At 42.1% G+C, this 23,363-nt stretch overlaps 1 protein-coding gene across 1 annotated transcript; it reads right to left on the minus strand.

The window, feature by feature from the left end:
* Window positions 1-21,950: 21,950 nt before the first annotated feature.
* LOC136668579 (olfactory receptor 4E1-like) lies at window positions 21,951-22,889 on the minus strand. Its single transcript, XM_066646189.1, has one exon. The coding sequence runs from the start codon at window positions 22,887-22,889 to the stop codon at window positions 21,951-21,953; it is 939 nt and encodes a 312-aa protein (XP_066502286.1).
* Window positions 22,890-23,363: the final 474 nt, after the last annotated feature.

The following is a 23,363-nucleotide window of genomic DNA, read 5'->3' on the forward strand; positions in this document are numbered from 1 at the left end:
TCTATATGCTTGCTTTCATTCTACAGCTCTCTCTCCCTTCAGTATCTGCTACAAGGCTCTCTCTCTCTCTCTCTCTCTGATGTATTCTCTCTTTTCTTTCTGAGTGTACTGAAGCTTGAATCTTGGGTCAATGAGACATGCCAGATCAAGTATATCAACCATGGCTGGGTTATCATAGATAGATAGATAGCCTTTATTGTCATTGCACATGTACAATAAAATTGAGCAGCAACCCTTAAAGTGCTTAAACAAACAAACAAAAAAAAACAGTAGAAACATGCCGTTTTTTTACAATATAAATAACAAATTATTGCACTATCCCTGAGTAGTAGAAGAGATTAATGTGCGTATGTTTGCTGTGTATTGCACAGGTCCTGAGTGGCTTAAGAGGTTTGTGTGTTCAGTTCCCGTACAGTTTTTCAGTCTGTTTGTCCTGGATGTGATGGACCTGAAGCGTTTTCCTGAGGGCAACTGTTGAAAAAGCTGTCCAGGGTGAGAGGAGCCTTTCAGTATACTGGCTGCCCTGCTGAGGCAGCGGAAACTGAACAGATCCTCCAGCCTGGGCAGTGGACAGCCGATGATCTTCTGGGCCATGCTGATCACTCTCTGTAGTGCTCTCCTTTCTGCCACTGAGCAGCTGCTGTACCATGTTGAGATGCAGTAGGTCAGCACACTCTCGATGGCGCAGCGGTAGTAGGACACCAGCAGCTTCTCCTGAAGGTTGTTTTTCCTGAGAATTCTCAGGAAATAGAGTCTCTGCTGTGCCTTTCTAACCACAGCTGTGGTGTTGGTGGTCCAGGAGAGATCTTCAGAGATGTGCATACCCAGAAATCTGAAGGAAGGGACTCCTTCCACACAGTCCCCATTTATGATGAGTGGTGTGGGGTCTATGCGTTTCCTCCGGAAGTCTATGACCAGTTCTTTTGTTTTGGTGGAATTCAGGGAGAGATTGTTCTCTGCACACCACTCCGCCAGTCCCAGGACTTCATCCCTGTAGGCGGTGTGTGGAGCTCCAGTGCTGACTGTTACCCTGGAGGACTGATGGCGGCCTAATCTAACAGACTGGGTGTGGTTTGTTAAAAAGTCCTTAATCCAGATGCATGTGGATTGAGAAAGTTCAGGATCTATGAGTTTGGTCACCAGTCTGCTGGGGATCACCGTATTAAAGGCAGAGCTAAAGTCTATAAATAGTATTCTTACATAGTTTCCCTGGTGTTCAGGTGTGTGAGTGCTGTGTGAAGGGTAGTGTTGATGGCATCCTCAGTGGACCTGTTTGCTTTGTAAGCAAACTGATGTGGATCGAAGCTGGGAGGGAGAGTGGCTCTGATGTGCTGTAGTCTTTGTGAGTGCGACTGGACAGTAGTCATTTTCATAGTAGTCATAGACGGTAGTTCTTTTTGGGCAGCGGGATGATGGACTTCAGACATGGTGGTATGATGGATTTTGATAGGGACAGGTTGAAGATTTTTGTGAAAATGCCACAGAGCTGGTCTGCGCATATTTTCAGCACCTTTCCTGTCACACCATCCGGACCAGCAGCTTCCCTGGGGTTCACTGCTTTAAGTACATGTCTCACCTTGTGTTCTTTGTTATTGGAGCCTGGTGGAGGTCTTGTGTTTGTCTCCACTGCTCCCACTTCATACCAAGCAAAGAAACATTTAAGTTATTTTAACAGTTATTTTAAATCAGCATGATTAAAATCACCAGCTATTATGTGGACCGCTTCAGGGTAACTGTTTTGCTGTGAATTGATGGCACTGAGCAGATAGCTTAGTGCTATGTTGGCATTAGCATCAGGAGGTATGTACACAGCGGTTACCAGGACAATGGTAAACTCTCGGGGAAGATAGAATGGCCTGCATTTCACTGTCATATACTCCAAATCAGGAGAACAGTGTCTGTCAGTGATGTTGGCATTACTAGACCAGCTGTTGTGTTTGTGTAAATGCATAGCCCCCCTCCTTTTGTTTTACCTGAGTCTTTGTTTCTGTTCCAATGGAATGCTGTGCAGCCTGCTAGCTCGATGGCTACATCCGGGACGAGCGAGTGCAGAGACATCTCCGTGATTACCAAAATGCATCAGTCCTCAATTAGTTGGTTGGTAGAAATCAGCAGACTAAGATTATCCAGCTTGTTCGTGATTGTTCTGGCGTTGGTGAGAAAGACGCTGGGTAGCGCTGGCTTGTGTGGTTGTTTCTTAAGCCTCGCCGCTATGCCGGACCGACAGCCACGCTTTTGCTTCCTTTGTCTCCTCTGCCTCCTCCAACTTCCGGAGCCGATCACCACCCACGGAGCGCCCGGTGTTCTGGCTATCTCCTCCAGTATACTGTGTGAGTGCAGATATTCCTTTGTAATGACCTGGTTTTGCTGTAATCCTATACTTAGGAGATCCTGCCGGCTGTATATGGGATTCGTGGTACTAAACGTGACTTTTCCGAGCAAACATACAAATGAAAACACAAAAAAACAGCACCTAATCGGAGAGCGTTGAGCCGCTGCGTCTGTGCGCACCGCCATCTTGCCAAGGTCTTCACTGAGGTATCCCATCACTGTTGTCTTTATGGTCTGGGTGAGCTCTTTGTCACCCTTTGCTTCCTTCAAAATGGAGGTGTTGAAGAGATGCATCACTGGTCGTAGAAATGACACACTGACAAAGGACTCACTGGACAAGACAACAGTGAATTCCTGAAGAGGGCTCAGAACTGCATCTATAGACCCTTAAACACCTACCTCTTGCCATGTGGAAACCAGCAGATGGGAGTTTTAGTCACACAAACTTGTTCTGAGGGCAGAAAAAAATGATTGGTTCCGAGAGATAACCAATTAAATTGTAGTGGGGGTGGGGCAAAATAGGCGGAACCAAAATTTGAAAGACAAAAAAAAAAACAACAAAAAAAAAAAAAACACTCACCCGCAATGCAAGATTGTGGTTGTGCAGATGAGAAAATCGAAGCATACTTTCACAAAAGGTAATAACTTTTCAGTCTTATTTGTTTTATGTGGTTGAGTTTATATTATTTAGCAACCTTCAACTAAGTGAGTGCAAGTTAGCTGATTTACCTCATAGTTAACAGTAGTTTCACTGATGTCAGCCAGCAGGTTGAATTATGTTCCTTTGGTAACATTTCACAGACAAATATAACTTTACTTGATTTTATGGAGACAAATGATTGTGAAATATCACAATGTTGACTGGTAGCTATGTTAACTACATGTTTACATGCAACCCCATGCTAGGAATCCTTATATATTAGGGATTGAATTATTTGAGATTAACTGAGTAACCCAGTTAGCTAAGTTAGCTAAATTAACTCATAGCCCATATCATACTACAAGGTGTGGGGTGGGTGCTGCTTTTGGGGCAGGAGTGCTGCCTATTAGAAGGATACATAGAGAGAAATGTGAAAGATATGTTGTTCTTGGGGCCGGAGTACTTTTTTTGTTTGGAGTAAATTATGCTTACTTAATGTTTTAATGACTATTTTATTGCTTAATCTTGCACTTAAGGCAAAAATGTACTGTGTAGTGTAACAATGGTACTCTAATGGCAGGGGAAATGTACTGCTCTAAGGGCAGGAAGAATGTAACTAGTGTAGAGTGGTAATGCTCTGAGGGCAGGGGGAATGTAGCTAATGTAGAGTGTTACTGCTCTAACAGGAGGACAGGAGAAACTGAATATATGCGTATATGTACACTTCATGGAAAATATTTTGAGCTGTGGTCACACAGTACATATCAGTTTATAGACATAAGGTTGATATCACAGTATGTTTAAACATTAAAGTAAAGGGAATACTTACAAGGCTACGATAGCTGATTTCAGTTGTTTCATTGTTTATCATATTGAAATATTTCAAATGGATGTACTGCATGGGTATGCACACTCTTATAGCATAACATTACTAATGAGTGCTAAAAATGAAAATGTCACAATGCAAATTATATTTGTCTAAAATGCATTAAATGTTTTAATGGTTTAAAATAAATTTTTCTTTTTGCATGAACTTTTAAAACATATTAAGGTATTATGAGTATTGTGCTTCCTTTAGAATATATATATATATATTTATTTAGTCTGAGTTTCTGTGTTTTGTTTCAAAACAGTACTTTCATTCTCCATACATTCCTGAAGCTGCTGCCTGTACTGCTGAAAATAAGGAATGGTTTGCTGCTATATGGGTCTGATATCATGGGCAAATATTCAAAAACCTGGCTGATGGAGATTCTCAATTGGAGGTGACTTTAAGGAACCTTATGAAAGACTTACTCTAGCAACTGCAGAAACTTTATATATGTGCGTGTGTTCGATTTTTTTGTTTGTTTGTTTTTATTTGTTTTTTATTTATAAACAGATTTTATCTATTAAATTGGCTTGGTCAAATCAGTTATTGAAGATATTGTAAATATGTACTGAAATATTTCTCATTGTCTCATAAGTTATGTAAAGTCTACATTTAATGTTGCTGAAAAAGACATGACACGAATCAGTTTGTTCATTCTAATTAGTAGAAAACAGTTGTAGAAAGTGTTTGTTCAGAAAAAGTCTCTTTAGTTATGTTGTGTTTAACATAGATTTATGCATATATTATGATCTGCTGCCCATTGTACCAAGAACATTCCTTCAGTGAGAGAAAGAGCAGTTACACATTCCTATTTGGCACAGGAGAAGGCAAATATGAGAATAGCATTTAATATTGATCACCACTGTAACACAAATTTAACACAGGGTATGTTATCCAACTGTGGCAGCAAGATTCAGCACAGCTAAACACATTTTAATTAACAAAACACTCACAGTTAAAAAATTTTAAATTTTAATTAATTTACAAACACTGGTCATGATGGAATCATATAAGATAGTTTAACTACAAAAGCATATTTTGCTATCAGAGCATGTATAAAAGTAGTCAGATTAATCACTGGACTAGGCATGTTCCCCTTTCCATGTTCAGGGAAAAATAATTGTTCAATAGAAAAATAAGAGAAATGCAATGGTCATTGTGGAGATAGTGATGAATCACTTAATGCACAAGGAATTGCAGTTTTCAAATACATTATTTAAACACAAAATGTATCCATTCAATATAATGTCATTCAGCCTAAAATATACAGTATATAACATAATATTCTAGACTGTTAATAAAATACTAACCCTCTTGAAAAGCAATTAATGGCACCAAAATGGTCCTAAAGTACATTTTCCTGCCTGTAGAGCAGCACAATACATTCCTCCTGCCATTAGAGACGTACTACACATACAACAGCTACATTACTTTTGCCCTTATAGCAGTGGCTGCATTCTCCCTGCTCTCAGAGCACTACATTCCACCTGTGCTCAAAGCAGTACCACACAACACTAGCTACATTCCCCTGCCCTCAGAGCAGTACCACACTACACTAACTATATTCCCCCTGCCCTTAGAGCAGACGCTACATTCCCCCTGCCCTCAGAGCAGTAGCTACATTCCCCTGCCCTCAGAGCAGTACCACACTACACTAACTATATTCCCCCTGCCCTTAGAGCAGACACTACATTCCCCCTGCCCTCAGAGCAGTAGCTACATTTCTCCTGCCCACAGAGCAGTAGCTACATTTCTCCTGCCCTCAGAGCAGTACCGCACTACACTAGCTATATTCCCCCTGCCCTCAGAGAAGTACTACACATACAATAGCTACATTACTTCTGCCCTCAGAGCAGTAGCTGCATTCCCCCTGCACTAACAGCACTAGCTACATTTCTCCTGTGCTAAAAGTAATACCACACAACACTAGCTACATTCCTCCTGCCCTCGGAGCAGTAGCTACGTTCCTCCTGCCCTCAGAGCAGTAAGACACTACACTAGCTACATTCCCCCTGCCCTCAGAGAAATACTACACATACAATAGATGCATTCCCCCTGCCCTCAGGGCACTAGCTACATTTCTCCTGTGCTAAAATAATACCACATAACACTAGCTACATTTCCCTGCCCTCAGAGCATTAGCTACATTCCTCCTGTCCTCAGAGCAGTAAGGCACTACACTAGCTATATTCCCCCTGCCCTTAGCGCAGAAACTACATTTTTTCTGCCCTCAGAGCAGAAGCTACATTCCCCCTGCCCGCAGAGAAGTACTACACATACAATAGCTACATTACTTTTGCCCTGAGAGCAGTAGATGCATTCCCCCTGCCCTCACATCTCTAGCTACATTTCTCCTGCACTCAAAGTAATACCACACAACACTAGCTACATTTCCATGCCCTCCGAGCAGAAGCTACATTCCCCTGCCCTCAGAGCAGTACCACACTACACCAGCTACATTCCCCCTGCCCTCAGAGCAGTACCATGCTACACTAGCTATATTCCCCCTGTCCTTAGAGCAGAAGCTACATTCTTCCTGTCCTCAGAGCAGTACCGCACTACACTAGCAATAATTCCCCCTGCCCTCAGAGCAGTAGATACATTCCTTCTGCCCTCAAAGCAGTAAATACATTTCTTCTACCCTCAGAGCAGTACCACACTACACTAGATACATTCTGCCCTCTGAGCTGTAGCTACATTGCTCCTGCCCTTAGAGCAGTAATACACTATACAGTAGCTACATCCCCCCTGCCCTCAGAGCAGTAATACAGTACATTTCCCATCCATTAGAGCAGCACTGTTACACTACACAGTATATGGTTGCCTTACGTGCAAGATTAAGCAATAAAATAGTCATTAAAACATTGTTTAAGTAAGCATAATTTACTCCAAACAAATACAGTACTCCGTCCCCAAGAACATTTCTCTCTATGTATTGTCATGGGAAACAATTTTATTACTTTGTGTTTGTGGACAAATATCCTTAAATGATGATTAGTTAAATTAGCATTTATAACTACATACTCATTGTGTGAAATCTTGTACCTTATATGCATTTATATGAATGACTAACCAGCATTTACATTATGTATTACTTACACATGTAGTTAAACATTTTTTGATCCTGTACGACTAACTCATATGATAACTCACGTGGTATTTACACATTCTTAACGTCTAACCTTGAACAGATGTGCACTCCAGGCTTTTAGCACACTGACATCAATCGTAGTGTTGGCCCAGGAGGGCTGAAGTGTAGGTGCATGTTGTTGACCTTGAAGTGCATTTCTGACTCCCTAAATTTTAGTCTCTCGGGAGAGGAGTGCTGGGAAGAGAGGCCCATTGTCAGCCTGGCCGGATGACGAATGTCTTCGGGGTCACGGCATGCACCTGAATCTTGCACATGAAGAGCTGAGTACTAACAGGTGAAATTATGCATATTAATATACGCTAATCAGCCAGAAAACGCCTCACCGGCAGGGTTTACGTCATTTGGGGTATAACTGTTGGAGTCAGATCTTGAGAGGTCAGAGCTTTACTTGGGAGGGGTATTACACTGTTCTCGATGTATTAGTTCTCCTGGATCCAGTATTGTTAAATAAATACTTTGATTTGCTTTGAACTTCACTCGACTGGTGTCTGCGACTCTTCCGTAACGAACACGCCTCCCCAAAGAGGGAGGGTGTATTTTGGACCTTTTTGATATTTTCTAAATTTTAAATACTTTGAGAGCGGTCCAAAAGAACATTTTTATCTTCAATTGGTGACCCCGACGTGCGGGAGGTCCAGACGGCGGACGACTTCAGACTCCGTTCCACTTGCGGCCGCAACATAATGAGGTGGGTGCGCAGACCCTGTTATATTCAAATTCTGCTTATTGAATTGTCTAGTTTATATATTTGGGGTTGCTTGTTTGAAAAAAAAAACAAACAAAAAAAAAACAGTGAGGTGGATGCTGTTCCCACCCAGGGACTGGGAGCTGGCTTGCCCCCCTCGGACCTGACGAGGTCTCGAGATAATGGCCCAGTCGGAGTGGTCCATCCGTGGGTTTGGTCTCCCCTAAAGTATAATCTAGAAGCGGATGCTGTTCCTGCAAGCGGATGCTGTTCCCGCAATTTTGTGGATGCTGTTCCCACCAGGGGTTTGTTGTGTACTTCAATGAAACTTTATTGTGTATTTCATGTTTTGTCTGTTCTAGAGGCTGTGTTATTCTTAGGGGCTGTATACATAACTGTTGAGTACGTTTGTGCACACTACAGGGTGGTAGAGGATTGCATAAACTGGTCCATCTATTTGAACAAGAGCACCTGGTGTTTTATACACACATTTAATGGATTACATACCCAGCCATATTTTATCATATAACATATTCGGTGGTTCTTTGTGAAGCGCATTATACACGTAGATTAAAGCCTCACTTTAATTGTTCCTTTGTTCTTGGGGTTCACTTGGACTTTTATTGTTGACTTGGACTTTTGTGGATAAAATATTACTGTACACAGAAACTTATTTTTCCGGTTCAGTTTGCATTTTTTGTTGTTGTAGTTTGTGCTCCCATGCTTTTTGTGTACTGTGCTATTTATTTTTCTGCCTAGGTTTGAACTTTTCGTTGATCATAACATATTTTGTAACTTGCTTGCTATTTCCGTGGTTCTCAAAATTTTGTTTTCACTTGCTATAATATATCTTGTAATTTGACTGCCTATTGACGGTGTGCTGATGATGTTTGTCCTGTTCGGTTGAAATTGTTCCTCCACATAATAGGTACTTTTGTGGCTTGCTGACTGTTTAGTGTGTCCGGTAATTACAGTTTTCCTACCTAAAATATAGTCTTTGGCTTCATTCTGTATTGTGAGATAATTGTCCTGCCTTTATAGCTTTTTCCACTTACTACAAATTCTATTTCATCTATTGGTGTGTTATTTGCTTCTGACTAACGAGTTTTTTTGGTCCGTGGGCCGGTTTGATACTTAATGTAAATTAGGCTTAGCTTGCTTCTAATTAAATACTGTGTTTGAAGACACACAATACGTTTCTTATCAGCCTGTGACATTCTTCACAGGGCTGAGGTGGTACTGCTTTTCTTGGCTGCACTTAAACTTGACTTTTTCTTTTTGTTACATACCGCCCGGAGAGCGCTAAGTGCAGCGGCTGCTGCCGAGGGCGGGGGGGGGGGGGGACCCTGGGACGCTGTTCTATACACTCTGATTGCGGTGAAACCTTATGGTGTCAATTGATCCGCGGTTAAGACTGAAGTAGAACGAAGACCCATTCAGGTGAGATTAATAATTAATCAGCACCTTACAGACAACATGGCTATCCTGCCTGTCTTTAGCGTAGACTCAGGCAAAGTGAGCATACAGACAGACACAGAAGGGAGGGGCTCTGCTCATGAGCAGGCAGCCCACAGCTTCACACACACGAACGCACACACAGACGATCCATTTCAATTGCGAAGGCGACGTGAGTCAATTTCAATTCCTCACACAAACATGAACACCGACTGTTCTGACCTTATAGATACCACAGGAAATAATTTAGAACAGGATAAGCCGCGCCTTGACAATAAACAAACACTGACAACACCATTTAAGAACCCGATGCCACAAAAAACTAAACAAAACATCAGAATTAAAGCAGATCTAGAGGGCCATGTCACAACTAATGATGACTCTGAACATGATGAGGGACACATAGCAAATGATGAGGACAGTGCGAACGGACGACGTGGTGGTAGACGAATGACTGATTTGAACCATACATTACGTACCATGGAAAACTTCCTACTAGAAGAAAAGAGACAATTGGAATTACAACAACAGACTTTAGAACGCGACATGCACACCTCAGACAGAACGGACATTTTGAGAAGAAGCACCAGACACCGACACCCGCCTGACAGGTATAGGACTGACACTAACATCTGGCACTATGCTTCCATTAGTGGCCACTAGCACAGAAACATATAAATATGTACCATTATCACTGACTGATGCACAGACTTTGGCCGACCAGCTTCCGTCTCTATATAGTGGAGCGGCTGCTTGGATTAGAAAGCTGGACAGTCTGAGAGGTGGCATGAATCTAGCACTAGTGGATTTTAGAAACATTATTAAAAGGTCTACTACTTCAATGGAAGCAGCTGAAATAGAGAGACAGGCTCAGACATCTACTCAACCAAACTATGATCTTTTCCACGCTCACTCGCAGCGCCTCACTGACGCTATGAGAGAAATGTGGCCTACCAGAGCAGCATCCACAATCCCATCATATGCCTGGGATGAAAAACTCAGCCCAGGGGACTATATGGGCAAAGCAGTTGAGGATTGGACTAACACTACAGGGGTTCACCCTGCTAGGGGGCAGCAGGTGGTTTGGTTTAGAACTGCAGTTCTGAAAGGCTTGCCCGCTCCCTCATAAAGTACAAAATTGAGGACGATCCTGATATGGGCCCTGACGCACCACATGACCTGTGGGTTAGACACGTTTTGTTCCACATGAACAAATATAAGGTAAAATTAGATAACAAAGACAAGGAGACAGTTAAGTTAGAAAGAGAACTACTAACTGTTCAACTAGCAGAAGCCAGGAAATCTATAAATGATAACAAAAAGCAAACAAAGTTTGACACCATGATGCCTATGACTGCACTACCACAACCAAATATGCAAGGGCCACCACAAAACCCACCGTACAATTATGGACCAAGTCCATATTTCCCACACCAGCCCTACTCGGGGCAGGGGGCGGGGCGATGGTAGGTGGAGGGGCAGGGTCCGCCGCCGGACCAGGGCATGCCTAAGATGTGGAGCCATGGACCACTGGGCAGCACAATGTAGGGCACCACTCTTTACCGACACCGGCTATCCACACCAGGCACCACACCCACATGCGGCACCAAAACCGGGGCCATCACATCTTCCTGCTGGCCAATACAGCATGGAGCCGTGGGGTGGACATTGACGGGGCCCAGAGGAGCACCAGGACAGCAGGGCCAGGGCAGAACCCATGCTGTCATTAACCGTGGGGGCCTCTGAAATCCTTTTCCTGGTAGACACGGGAGCCACATGGTCAGCCATCAACACAGTATTACCCGCACACCTGATGAGCGAACACACTGTGCAGGTAAGGGGCTTCTCGGGGAAACCTACATCACTACCAAAAACAAGATATTTGCCAGTCAGCACTGGTACACAGACTGTGTCACATTCATTTTTAATTGCACAACAAGCACCCTTGAACATTTGTGGTAGAGACTTGTTGATGAAAATGGGAGTCACTATTTTATGTCAACCAGATGGGATTACACTTACGTGGTTGGACGGACACAAAACTGTGGCGGTGGTGGGGTACACAGATGAGGCCTCAGCAGAATGAGTCGGTAGACATTTACTGGGGTTTAGTGACTGGACAGACGGACCCGTCACACCACTAATTGACTTGTTCCAACAGTGGTCGCCTTGAATTACAGCCATGGCACACTACGTCCCTCCGCCCGACCCATTCCATGTCACCCTGTTCTATGATGTAGGGGGAGATTTAACTTACTATGAAACTTTTCAAACAGAATTAGAGGGCACAGAGTGGTCGATTGACACCACAGGGATTTATGTGGGTCCTGAAGGGGTGGCATCTCCTGTCTCACTAACACCACAACAACACAATTGGTACAAACTGTCTGACACGGCGGCACCACACATTTCACTAGCTCTCCATCCGAGGCACGAGGCCAAGCAGTTGGGCCCTATGGTAAAAAGAGCAAATGAGGCCACGGTGTCATGTTTTCACAGTCAACACAGACATATCACATCACTGATAACTCACCCATCCGAGTCACATTGCACCATCAATTGCTGCCTAGACACCATGGTTGTGAGGACTCTGATCATCAACTGACGGAGGCATTATTGGCATCACTGCCTGACACATTGAGGTCCACAGGCCCAGATGATGTAGGATACACTAATCAGACACCTGTCTCTTTTTGTATGAATATTACACAACCAATTTGGATTCCCCAATATAAACACAAGCCAGATGCTGTTGAATCCTTGGATAAAACGGTCCAGGCTTTGGTGGAGGCCGGAGTCCTGGAACCGTGCCAATCAGACTGGAACACACCGATTTTGCCGGTTCCGAAAAAGGAGCCTGGCCAATATCGGATGGCCCATGATCTAAGAGCCGTGAATGCAGCCTTAGCTACTGCCACTGTTCCGGTTCCTAACCCGTACACCGCTCTGTCGGAACTAGGTCCAAAGATGAAATAGTTCACTTGCACTGATTTGGCTAACGCATTTTTCTGTATTCCGCTGGCGGAACACTGCAGAGATATATGTGCATTCACACACAAAGGCATACAATACAGATACACTAGATTACCTCAAGGTTTTGCTCTGTCTCCAGGATTGTTCAATCAGGCCCTGAGGCGGAGTCTGGACTCATGCCAACTGCCAGAAGGCTCCTTATTGATACAATATGTTGATGATCTTGCTTTGGCGGCTAAAACACCGGAAATCTGCCTTGAAGCCACCAAGGCGGTTCTTCAATGCTTAGCAGACGCGGGGTACAAAGTGTCCAAACAGAAATTAGAGTGCTGCAGATCTAGGGTTACTTTCTTAGGGAGGGTAGTAACACAGGCTTCCACAGGCATGTCCGCCACACACCAGTCCGCTATACTGTCACACACAAGACCAGAAACAGTGAAAGACATGTTAGCATTTTTAGGACTGACTGGCTACAGCAGACAATACATTCCTGACTTTGTCGGACGAACACAACCTCTTAGAGACATGGTGAAATCTCTAGGGATGAGAAATTTGTCTGGTAAGCTCACCTGGATGGTGGAGTCAGAACAGGCGTTTATAGATGTTAAACAAGCCTTATCTGCTGCAGTTGACTTAGCCAGACCTGACTATTCACTACCTTTTTACATGGATGTTTCTGAAACAGACACCGTGATAAATGGTGTACTGTTTCAGAAAAAGGGGGAAGGTAGAGCAGTACTAATGTACTTAAGTGTCCCATTGGACCTTACTGAGAGGAGACAACCACAGTGCACAAGACATGTAGCAGGACTGACCACACACGGAGTAGTAGCGTACATAAACTCACAGATGTTCACACTCACTCCATTGCGACAGAGATGCATTCACAAAGCATTGACTGCACCCAACATTACCTACACACACGAAGGAGTCAACATGGCAGATGGGGTGCTGGAAGGCCCACCACATGAGTGTGAGGAACAGGTAGAAAGGCAAGGAAAAGTAAGACCAGACTTACAAGCTACACCCATTCCAGGGTCATGGAATTTATGGACAGATGGGTGTGGGTACAGGGCAGATACAGGTGAAGTCAAAGCAGGATACGCAGTAGTTCAGGAAGCAAAGGGGGAAACACATGAGTTTCAGACAGTCATAGCAGAGGAAGTGAAACAAAATCCATCAGCACAGAAGGCAGAACTACTAGCAGTAATTTCAGCACTAGAAGTGGCAGAAGGAAGGGACGTCACTATTTATAGTGACTCAGCGTACGTAGTGACAGTCGCACATGTAGACATTCCACACAAACCAAACAAGGTAGCAATTGTGAAGTGTAAAGGACACCAAAAGGGAGACAATAATAGACAGAGGGAATGAAGCTGCAGATGGGGCAGCAAAATGAGCAGCAGGCTACATGGAACCCAACAACATGCTTGTGTTGGACTCCAGTGTACCCTGGGAACCGATTCCCACAGGACAAGAGCTTAGACACATACAGGATCAGGCAAGTCCAGAAGAAAAGTCAGTATCTCCTGGTCGTTGTAGATAGATTCTCGGGGTGGGTAGAGGCACTCCCCACTCTGAGGGAAGATGCAAAATCAGTCTGTAAGTTTCTGATTAATTGTTGGATTCCAAACCACGGGTTTCCTAGGAAACTTTTCTCAGATAACGGGAGTCATTTCACGAGCAAAACACTGCAGTGGGTGGAGCAGTCGTTGGGGCTGCGCCATAGCTATGGTTGTGTGTATCATCCTGCCTCACAAGGTCAGGTGGAGAGGATGAATCAAAATTTGAAATCCAAATTAGCTAAGATTACACTGACCACGGGCATGAATTGGCTAGATGCCCTATCAATTGCCCTGATCAGTATTCGGAGCTCTATTAATAGAAGCACAAGCTTCTCCCCATTTGAACTGGTCAGAGGCGTAGCATTCCCAGTCCCCAAAAAGAGTCCTGATGCGGGCTCGCCTGGGAAGAACACAGATGAGTATCGTCAACTGTTTTTGAAACTAAAATCAGTGTGTGAGGAACTATCTGTGCAGGTACGGAGAAACAGAGGAGGAGACGAGGAGCATGAGATACCTTCCGAGGTGGCTGTGGCTCCATGGGTGTATCTGAGAGCCATTAAGCGAAAGTGGTCAGAGCCTCGCTGGACAGGCCCATTCCGGGTGACAGAGAGAACCAGCCATGCGGTACGACTCCAGGGCAAAGGCAGCTCATGGTACCACCTGTCTCAGTGCAAGCCAGCACTGCCACCCGAGGAGCACCAGACGCAGAAGCAAGCATCTAATTAGTAACAAGTGCCAGCTGGACACTCTGCGAACGACAGGTGTCACTGGAGAGCTGTCTGAAGCTCTTGAAGATCCAGAACACATTATTATTTTCCTTACAGGTTGTCGTGAACTCTTTTTTCTTACAGGTTGTCTTGGACTGCATAAAATTTGAATAAAATAAAAAAAAAAAAAAAAAAAAAAAAAAACTTTAACACTTACACATATAGAGTATAGATAATACTTTACTAAGTAGAAGGAAACTTAGTGGGGAAACACATTGATTGTTTAATAATGGCTTGGTATGGAAAAAGGGGGTGGGACAGGACAAAATACAGACACCATTACTGTTGTAGAACAACTAGTCTGGGAGATAACAAACAGGGAAATAATGTTACTTCCTCCCGTTGACATGGTTAAAATTTTGGCCGCCTGGGGGCATAAGGGGTCGTGAGAGAATTTTTCCTGTCAAAAATTGGTTGGTTGGCTGCCGGACAGGTTTTCGATCTCACAGGTTAAACACATGTCAAAAACATGTTTGGAGGACCTAGAGTGTGATGACGTGTCTTGGGGACACGTCATAAGGGGGAACTGTCGTGGGAAACAATTTTATTACTTTGTGTTTGTGGACAAATATCCTTAAATGATGATTAGTTAAATTAGCATTTATAACTACATACTCATGGTGTGAAATCTTGTACCTTATATGCATTTATACGAATGACTAACCAGCATTTACATTATGTATTACTTACACATGTAGTTAAACATTTTTTGATCCTGCACGATTAACTCATATGATAACTCACGTGGTATTTACACATTCTTAACGTCTAACCTTGAACAGATGTGCACTCCAGGCTTTTAGCACACTGACATCAATCGTAGTGTTGGCCCAGGAGGGCTGAAGTGTAGGTGCATGTTGTTGACCTTGAAATGCATTTCTGACTCCCTAAATTTTAGTCTCTCGGGAGAGGAGTGCTGGGAAGAGAGGCCCATTGTCAGCCTGGCCGGATGACAAATGTCTTCGGGGTCACGGCATGCACCTGAATCTTGCACGTGAAGAGCTGAGTACTAACACGTGAAATTATGCATATTAATATACGCTAATCAGCCAGAAAACGCCTTACCGGCAGGGTTTACGTCATTTGGGGTATAACTGTTGGAGTCAGATCTTGAGAGGTCAGAGCTTTACTTGGGAGAGGTATTACACTGTTCTCGATGTATTAGTTCTCCTGGATCCAGTATTGTTAAATAAATACTTTGATTTGCTTTGAACTTCACTCGACTGGTGTCTGCGACTCTTCCGTAACGAACACGCCTCCCCAAAGAGGGAGGGTGTATTTTGGACCTTTTTGATATTTTCTAAATTTTAAATACTTTGAGAGCGGTCCAAAAGAACATTTTTATCTTCAGTATCCTTCTAATAGGCAGCACTCCTGCCCCAAAGGCAGCACCCACCCCACACTAGTATGATATGGACTAATGAGTTAGCTAACTGGGTTACTCAGTTAATCTCAAATAACTCAATCCCAAATATATAAATATTCCTAGCATGGGGTTGCATGTAAACATGTAGCTAACATAGCTACCAGTCAACATTATGTGATATTTTACAGTCATTACAATTATCTAATTTTGCTAAAGCTAACTAAGCTCTCAGATGCAAGCTTCATTTCTTGATTCTCCACAAAATCAAGTAAAGTTATATTTGTCTGTGAAATGTTACCAAAGGAACATAATTCAACCTGCTGTCTGACTGTTAAATATGAGGTAAATCAGCTAACTTGCACTCAGTTGAAGGTTGCTAAATAATGTAAACTTAACCACATAAAACAAATAAGACTGAAAAGTTATTACCTTTTGTGAAAGTATGCTTCGATTTTCTCAGCTGCACAACCACAATCACTTATTTGAAGGTTGCTAAATAATATAAACTCAAATAACCACATAAAACAAATAAAACTGAAAAATTCAGCTGCACAACCACAATCTTGCACTGTGGGAGTGTTTTTTTTTTTTTTTTTTTTTTTTTTTCGTCTTTCAAATTTTGGTTCCGCCTATTTTGCCCCACCCCCACTACAATTTGATGAAGTTTGTATAACTAAAACTCACATCTGTGGAAAGCTGCAACCTGGTCTTGTCCTTTGAGAGGACCTCTGTGATGGCCTATTTCTGTGCCCATATCTGCTTCACCATTTGATGACCACAGCTCAATCTTGTTGGTGTCTCACTCTCAAGCTTTGTCAGGTTATATTCCTCCTGAGCAGCTTCAAGGTCTTTTTCCTCCACCACCTTTTCCTGTCCACTCACTTATATTAAGAGAGACAAATGTTGCCATGTATAGTTCTCAATTTGTATTTTGTATTAATCAATTTTTTCCCCTACAGAATTATTAGAGCAAAATCCATTTCCCCCCCCCCAAATTTTTAATTTCACACTTGATTGGGCAAACATATGATTCAATGGCAATAAAACACCGTTGAATTTATAATCTATACAAATATGTCTGTCCTAACTAAAGACTTAAAGAATAGCCTAAAAAAACTACTTATATAGGGGGAATAAATCCCTATAAAAACTGTAGGCCAACTAAGTAATATCTAGTGCCTGGTATGGTAAGGAGCATTATGCTGTGTAGTGAGCAGCCACTAACGGGTGCAGTGCAAGGCTCTGTATTCATACACAACACACAGAATCTCAACTCAAAGTGTTTATTTATCAAATGCACAGTATAACACAGGCTCTGTTACAAGCACTGTTGTGATACATTTAGGTAATATTATATGTTTAGGCATAACATATTTCTGACTATTTTTATTAGCAATAAAAATATAATCACACCATACAAAAAATAAGGTAACAAATCATTAATTTATTCATTATCTGTAACCGCTTATCCAGCTCAGGGTCGCGGGGGTCCAGAGTCTACCTGGAATCATTGGGCACAAGGCGGGAATACACCTTGGACGGGGCGCCAGTCCTTCACAGGGCAACACAGACACACACACCTACGGACACTTTTGAATAGTCAATCCACCTACCAACATGTGTTTTTGGACTGTGGGAGGAAACCAGAGCACCCGGAGGAAACCCATGCCGACACGGGGAGAACACACCAAACTCCTCACAGACCCGGAGCGGGAATCGAACCCACAACCTCCAAGCCCCTGGAGCTGTATGACTGCGACACTACCTGCAGCGCCACCGTGCCGCCCATCTTAACACATAATTGCACCTTGTTATTCTTATTATACATTATAATGTTCAAATGTATATTAACTGTGTCTAACTTACCAATATTAAAGTTCAGTCGATGCAAAAATAATTTTTCCATCTAATTAAGTGCCTTTGACACTGGTCCCACTGTCTGTCATGATGCAGACCTGGTGGTCTGTGATGAGTCTCCAGAAAGCAAGCACATCCACGGGTCCAGCTGCAATTGCTTCGCTTGTGTTGTATTTACGAAAGTAAACCGTCTTGAATCATACGCTGACAAGCTTCCCCTCTTGGTCAATAAAGATATTTGTCAGGCTCATGTATGGTTCAGAGGTTTGGCTTGATCAAAGGTCAGCTGTGGATACAAAATATGACACTGACTTCAGCTGTTCTTCCATCCATTCCCTAACTTTTCCATAAAGCTTAGGTATAACAGTGCATGAAAAATACTTTTAGAATTCGTATCTGGGGCAGATAACTAACATCATTTTCCTGAAGTTCACGTTTTTCACTGTGCTAAACCACATCATGTACTTAGCAAATGTGTTTACAGAGCACTGGATGATCGCCTTGCAGTCCTTAGCTTGGTGGGAGGTTGAGGAACAACGGAAGCATATGCCATTCTCCTTAAGGAAGGCCTTGCGCTCGTCCACCAGTCTTGCTCTGAAAGCTCTACTCTTAGGTAGGGAGTAGGGCTTTTTATGTATGGGACACTTTCTTTAGGTTGTCTGAACCCTTGGTCTCATGCCCCTTGGCAGGATTGTCTACCTCTGTTTTATGCACAGCTATCAGGGTTTTAGCTGATTTTGTTGAGAATTTCTCACTCTTAGGTGGCATGTTGCTGGGCGCTGCAACAGCAAAGCTTGGATCATTTCTCATCTTTGCTTCTGCATGAATGAAGTCAGCGAACATAGAGAAGGGTGGGAAGATGGCGTGGTGTTTTTCTTTATACTTTGTATCATGCACAATCCACTTCTCCTGCAGGTTGAATGGCAATTTCTCCAGGATTGGGTTAATGCCTCGCGCTGTGTCCAGATAAGCCAAAGCAGGCAGGAACCCATCCTCCTTGCCTGCCTGTATCTCCAGGAGGAGGTCACCTAGTTCCCGTAACCGCTTGGGTTCTTTATTGGAGAAACCGTTTAAGCTTGTTAAAGAGGGCTGTCTCGATGGCCTCTGGTGATCCATAAACCTCCTCTAGTCTTTGCCAGACCATGCTGAGGGCCTCACCAGGGTGGTTGATACGAACTGACCTCACTCTGCTTGCATGTTCTGCAGATTTTGGTCCAAGCCACTTAATCAGCAGTTCAAGTTCCTCACTAGGCTTCAGACCCAGGTTCTCAGTAGCGTTAGAGAAGGCGGATCTCCAGCCCAGTAGTTTTCGGATTTGTCGTTGAACACTGAGTCCAGCTGTAAGTAGCTCATGGCGAGCTAAGAACCTTCCCAGCACTGATACGTTTGCACTGGATTCTCCTCCTCGTGGATAGCTGTAATCCGCAGTATTGTGTCTGGGCATCCATCAGTTCCCTGGTTCTGATTCAGTTTCTATTTTTGGTGTGAATCGCACTGGCGACCGTTTTAAATAAGCAGCTGTTGCAGTTGGCATTATGGCTGTCACAGACAAACGTTGCCACTCACTTTGCCTAGGTAGCTCATGATGTGTCTGAGAATGATCATTAGAGTTGAGGTTAACAGCTGGTGGAGGAGTAAAATCAGCCTTTTTATCCTGCTTTGGATCGTCTGCGCGCTCATTAGATTTCACATAGGCATACTGTTCTTGAAAATATTTTTCTGTTCTCTCAGCTGAATGATAGGATGAGCCTCGGCCGACATCATGAAACCCAGTGAGCTCCCTCATAGCTGCCAAATTCACTGCCAATTCCAATAGATTAGGTTCAGCACAAGCCGCATCGGCCTCCTTCTCTTGCTGTATGAATTCCAATGTGGCTTCAGGACATGCCTCCTCCACTTTCAGCTGAGCCTTTTTAACTTTAACATCAATCTCCCTTTATGCATGTAATGCTCTTGCCCATGCAGCTTCTGCCTTAGCTCGTGCTTCCAATGCAGCCAAGCTAGCTGCAGATCTCACAGAGTGCCTCGATGATTTCGATGTTTTAGATGAGCGTGAACACTCTAACCTTGTTTCATAATCCTTTCCTTCTGTTGCTGACGTCTTGAAACTGGCAGATGTAGAACAGGCTGGATATCTTACTCACTGCGGTAGAGATCACTGTTGAGTTTGTCTTTTTAGTGTTCTGCCCTCATTAAAGAGTCCCCCTTCTACAATTAGACAGATGACTCCCGTCACACACTGGTCAGATTTGGTAGATTTATTCAAACTGACAGCATGTAAATAGGTGTAAAACTAAAATGAAGAAATAGAATAAAACACACAATCAGCACAAAATATGTAATTACTAAAACATCTAATACAGATCCCCAAGCATAGGGCCTACAACTAGCCTAGAAAGCTACTACAGTAACTAGCTGGATATGAAATAGCATGTCAAAGATCAATAGCGCTTACTTCAATGAACTTACAAAAATATTCAGAGATATACACATTATATATTTATACTAACAATATCCTTCAAAAGTACTCACAGACGATGCTTCTATAAGTGATTTCAAAAGAGGATGGATTAAGATGTAGCTGCTGCTCACAGTACCATGCCAATACTGATCTGACTGAAAACAAAGGATTCAAGATGACTAAGATATCTAGTTTGCATCTAGTGGCAGGAGGATGAAATAGCACACTAATTGCTTATGAAATGAACTCAGTCCAGAACACAGATTATTCTCAGATTATTCTGTTGAGTAGAACTGCTTCAGGTGGTGGAACAGGTTTGACATGTTCCCGCTGAGTGAGAGCTGATACCTGTGGTAAGAGTTGCAGCTTAGTGCTGGACAGCCAGCATTTTTGGCATGATGTATGGGGTTCACACAGAGAAATAAAACACTCTGGATCATACTGGTTACTGTCTGGAAACTAATTAAACAGAATCACAGGCATAACATATACAATTCTGTAACCACCACTTAAAGTTTGTCTTGTAACTGGTAACTGTGGTTAAAAACAATGTTTGGAGGGTGTTTTGGAACCCAAGCATTAATTTCTACTACAGAAATGCCTCTGTGTTTAGTTCAGTGGCTAGAGTTCTGGAATATTTCAGCCAGCCAATATTGGTTTTGTAAGTATAGATGTATCCAGGTTCTCTGAATCTTTATGATATTATGTACTTTAGAAGATGAAATCACAGATCTTCTGCCATTTTAAACTGGGAAATTTTATTCATAAGTTGCCTGTGCAGCCTTTCACATAGAGGCTATCCCCCTCAATAATATTACTTCTGCAACTCTGTCATTCTGAGATGTGAGATATCCCGGATCTGTTCCAATGAATTTAATTGGTTCTTTAATTAGTGCAGATTACACAATTTTATTAGCATGCTGTTGACATTATTAAATGTTGGATACATTCAAAATAAAATAAAATGCTCAGTTTGAACATTGAAATTGTACAAAGACAATATTTGAAGGTTAATGAATTCTGTTCCTATTTACATTATGCTCAGCATACCAACTTTGCTGGAAATGGGTTTGTAATCTGGTAAATGACTCAAATCTTGTGTCACAGAAGAGATGTGTGTATATGCAGTAATTAATGGGTTATCGACCAGACAATCATAATCGCATTTCTGTTAAAAATTGGATTTCACATTCAGTATATCAACAGCTAAGCATATTTGGCCTCTGCTGCAATAACCATCCTCAGCATCTGTCTATACAATATATCAACTGCTATAAACTTGGAGTGTTTTAACATACATACACTCTTTAAATCCACTATAATGTATGAGCACATTTTACATATTAGACCACATATTAGATATGTTACATTTTGCAGTGTGCAAAATTTAGCATGCCCTCCTCAGGAGAAGTATAGTGAAAAAGCACACACATCTAACCAAATGGGGAATTATTTACACTCCAGATGGAGAAATTAATGTTATCAGTTTATGTTCATATTTTTCATGGACATGCAACATCATCATAATATCTGTCACTGTTTAAAATTTACAACAGAAAACTACAATTTCTTTCAAATACTAAGCCTTCTGAAGTAGTATTTGCAGTACCTTAAACTAAGAAAAAAATATGTATATATATATTTTTTTTCACTAATTTACCAGTATTCACAATACATAGCTATATACCACAACAACACAAACACATGTATTTTGAGTGTGTGTAAACTCAACTAAACTTGCATGATGATTAAAATCTGGACTGAGTTTAAAAATCACTATCTGGTGAAACAGAAGAGAATATTCCTTGATGTAACTTGAACATCGTCATCATGGAACCAGCTTTTTTATATTTAAAAGCTTTAATATAACATGTCTTATTTCAGTACACTGTAAAGCATATATGAGAGGATTCAGAATGCCTGGGACAATATGGAAAATCAGGGCTGCTGCTTTCCTGTACTCTGCAACACCAGAGAAACGATGGAGAATGAACATGGAACACCCACATGACCACATGATCATAAAGACAGTCAAATGTGTGCTACAGGTTTTCAAAGCCTTGCTGTTAAGGGATTTATTTTGGCTGGATAGACAGACAATGGCTATTTTTGAATAAGTTATTCCAATAGTTGTGAGGGAACAGCCAGCTATAACTGCTGTGTACACAAGGCCATATACGTTACTAATAAAGGAACCTTCGCACGAGAGTTTGTAGAGTGATGCATTATCACAGAATGGGTTTGTTATGAATGTTCCACAGCGATTCAGCCTTAGTGTGAAACTTAACAAAATACAAACGAGCAGCAGTGTCGCAGCCCAGGCTGATACAGTTAGTTTAGCCACCATTTTAGTAGTCATAATAGTTGTGTAGTGCAATGGATTACAAATAGCAACATACCGGTCATAGGCCATAACCATTAGAATACAGTTAGAAGCAACACTAAACATATGATAACCAAAGGCTTGAGTAATACAATCTCTAAAACTGATGTAACGCTCCGAGGCTGGCTTCAACATATCCACCATTAATCGAGGGACAACAACAGAGTTTCCAAACACATCATTAAAGGGAAGGTTACAGAAGAGAAGGTACATAGGTTCATGAAGCCTTCTTTCCATTGTTATTAGCAGGATGATTGCAGTGTTAGATATTACAATGAGCACATAAGCAAACAGTAAGCTAAGAAATGTAGGATAAATATAAAGTTCAGAGACAACCAGTCCTTCCAGCTGCAAAACAGGGCTATTATATGTCAGGTTTTCCATTGAAAAATGATGTACCCATTTATAAATTAAAGCAAATTTAGTAACATTTTTTTTATCTTCCTTTAAATATTTGTCAGTTAAAAAATACATCTATGATTTGTCACATCTTTTTTTTCCCAAACTAACATTGCCACAGAAAACATAAAATGGAATATTCTTTGCTGCATTTAAATGTTCAGGCATATACACAGATTTTCTCCTTGGCTGAATAAAGATTAATCAGTAGTAGAAACATATTGAGGGAAAGATAAGCATATCACAGTATGGTTTCAATGTTAACATTTTAAACATTAGCAAAAACCACCATTAATATTCAAATTTCTTTTCTGTTATAAAAATGTAATGCTTGGAGCAAAAGTGCAACTGCCAGGCATTCTTTTATTTACTGTCTCAAAGAGCTCATGGGATTTCTGATGGAGTGTCATTACAGTAGTGTTGTGGTTGCAATATGTACAAACATGAATTTGTAACACT

Source organism: Hoplias malabaricus, chromosome 15 (genome assembly GCF_029633855.1).
Source record: "Hoplias malabaricus isolate fHopMal1 chromosome 15, fHopMal1.hap1, whole genome shotgun sequence".
NCBI classification, from domain to species: Eukaryota; Metazoa; Chordata; class Actinopteri; order Characiformes; family Erythrinidae; genus Hoplias; species Hoplias malabaricus.